Source organism: Parus major, chromosome 7, assembly GCF_001522545.3.
Source record: "Parus major isolate Abel chromosome 7, Parus_major1.1, whole genome shotgun sequence".
Classification (NCBI taxonomy): Eukaryota; Metazoa; Chordata; class Aves; order Passeriformes; family Paridae; genus Parus; species Parus major.
The window spans coordinates 35803206-35805375 of NC_031776.1; the positions used below are offsets into that span (position 1 = coordinate 35803206).

The window sequence follows — 2170 nt, forward strand, 5'->3', positions numbered from 1 at the left end:
ATTTCTCCTGCTGCTGGACTCTCAGGGAATTGGGAAAATAAGGATTTTCCATGTTTTTTAGGGACGAGGTACTGCTTCAGCCAGCACATGATGAAGGCCAGCGGGGAGAGCGTCTCTGTCACCAAGCGCTGCGTGGCCCTCGAGGAGTGTCTGAGCACCGGCTGCACCTACATCAGGCACGAGGAGTACAAGGTGTGGGGAAATGATCAGAAATACAGAATTCCACTTTGTTTTGTTCAGAAAATGGGTGCAAAAATAGAGAAAAATGAAAAAAAATTATAATGTTACTGTTATTAATTATTATTGTTATTAATATTATATAAATATATAATACTATCTATTATTTAGTACCTTGTGGGGAGAAGTGCTAAAAAAATATAGAATTTTAGTTTATTTTGTTAATGTAATGGGTGCAAATATAGAGAAAAATGAAAAAATAAATTTGTTATTGTTATTATTATTAAATACTATATATTATATAGGACATTTTGGGGAGAAATTATAAAAAATTGTAGAATTCCAGTTTATTTTGTTAAAGTAATGGGTGCAAAAATAGAGAATTTTTTTTAATTAATATATAATATTATATATTATATATTATATATTATATATTATATATTATTAATAATAATATATATTATATATTATATATTATATATTATATATTATATATTATATATTATATATTATATATTTATATATTATTATTGATAATAATATATAAATATATAATACTATATATTATATAGTACATTATGGAGAGAAATGATAAAAAATTACAGATTTTGAGTTTATTTTGTTAATGTAATGGGTGCAAATATAGAGAAAAATGAAATAATATATATGAAATGATAAAAAATTGTAGAATATCAGTTTATTTTGTTAATATAATGGGTGCAAATATAGAGAAAAATGAAAAAAAACCCGTGAAAATATTATATACTATATATTGTATCGTACATTATGGGGAGAAATGCTAAAAGATAATAGAATTGGAGTTTATTTTGTTAATATAATGGATGCAAATATAGAGACTTTTTTAAAAAAAATATATATCTATGAAAGTATATTATATTATATTATATTATATTATATTATATTATATTATATTATATTATATTATATTATATTATATTATATTATATTATATTCTCCCCATATATTATGGGGAGAAATGCTAAAAAATAATAGAATTGGAGTTTATTTTGTTACTATAATGTGTGCAAATATAGAGATAAATGAGAAATATATAGAATATATACTATAGAAACAGATATAGAATATATAAAAATATCTGGAGTATATCCTACGTATTCTATATGTTATGTTATATACAGGAGCTGTTTCCGAATGCAGCGGTGTTTCCCTCATTCCCTGTTTTCCCAGGTGTGCACGTCCTGCTGCGAGGGCAGCATCTGTAACCTGCCCCTGCCCCGGAACGCCTCGGACGCCGTGTTCGCCACGCTGTCCCCGCCCGCAGCGACACCGCCACTGTCACCCGCGGGCGCGGTCACACCGCTCGGGCTGTGCCTGGCGCTGCTGGCACCGCGCTGGCTCACCGCCACTGCCGCGGGACGGTGACAGCGATGGGACAGGGACAGCGACAGCCGCGGGACGGTAACAGCGATGGGACAGCGATGGGACAGTGACAGCGATGGGGCAGGGACAGAGATGGGACAGTGACAGGGACAGCGACAGCCGCGGGACGGTGACAGCGACAGCCACAGCTGCGGGATGGTGACAGCGATGGGACAGCGATGGGACAGTGACAGCGATGGGACAGTGACGGGACAGTGACACGGGACAGTGACAGGGACAGCGATGGGACAGAGATAGCGGTGGGACAGGGACAGCGACACGGGAGAGTGACAGCGAAAGGGACAGAGAGAGGGACAGGGACAGAGAGAGGGACAGTGACAGCGACAGGGATTGGGCCAGGGACAGTGACAAGACAGGGACAGGAATGGTGACAGGACAGGGACACGACGGTGACAGGAATGGGGATGGTGACAGTGACAGGACAGGAATGGTGACAGGAACGGGGATGGTGACAGGGACAGGAACAGGACGGTGACAAGGACAGGAATGGTGACAGGAATGGTGACTGGACAGGGACATGACGGTGACAGGAACGGGGATAGTGACAGGACAGTGACAGGGACAGTGACAG

The 2170-nt window shown here is 38.2% G+C and overlaps 1 protein-coding gene across 3 annotated transcripts in view; it reads left to right on the top strand.

Annotated features, from left to right (window-relative positions):
- The window catches only part of LYPD6 (LY6/PLAUR domain containing 6), a 26878-nt gene extending 24708 nt beyond the window's left edge, over positions 1-2170 (top strand). For all 3 annotated transcript variants that reach the window (XM_015635410.3, XM_015635409.3, XM_015635411.3), the window contains exons 4-5: positions 62-192; positions 1387-2170. In XM_015635410.3, the coding sequence (XP_015490896.1) occupies positions 62-192; positions 1387-1581 (326 nt within the window). In that variant the 3' untranslated portion in view covers positions 1582-2170. The remainder of the gene's footprint in view (positions 1-61; positions 193-1386) is intronic.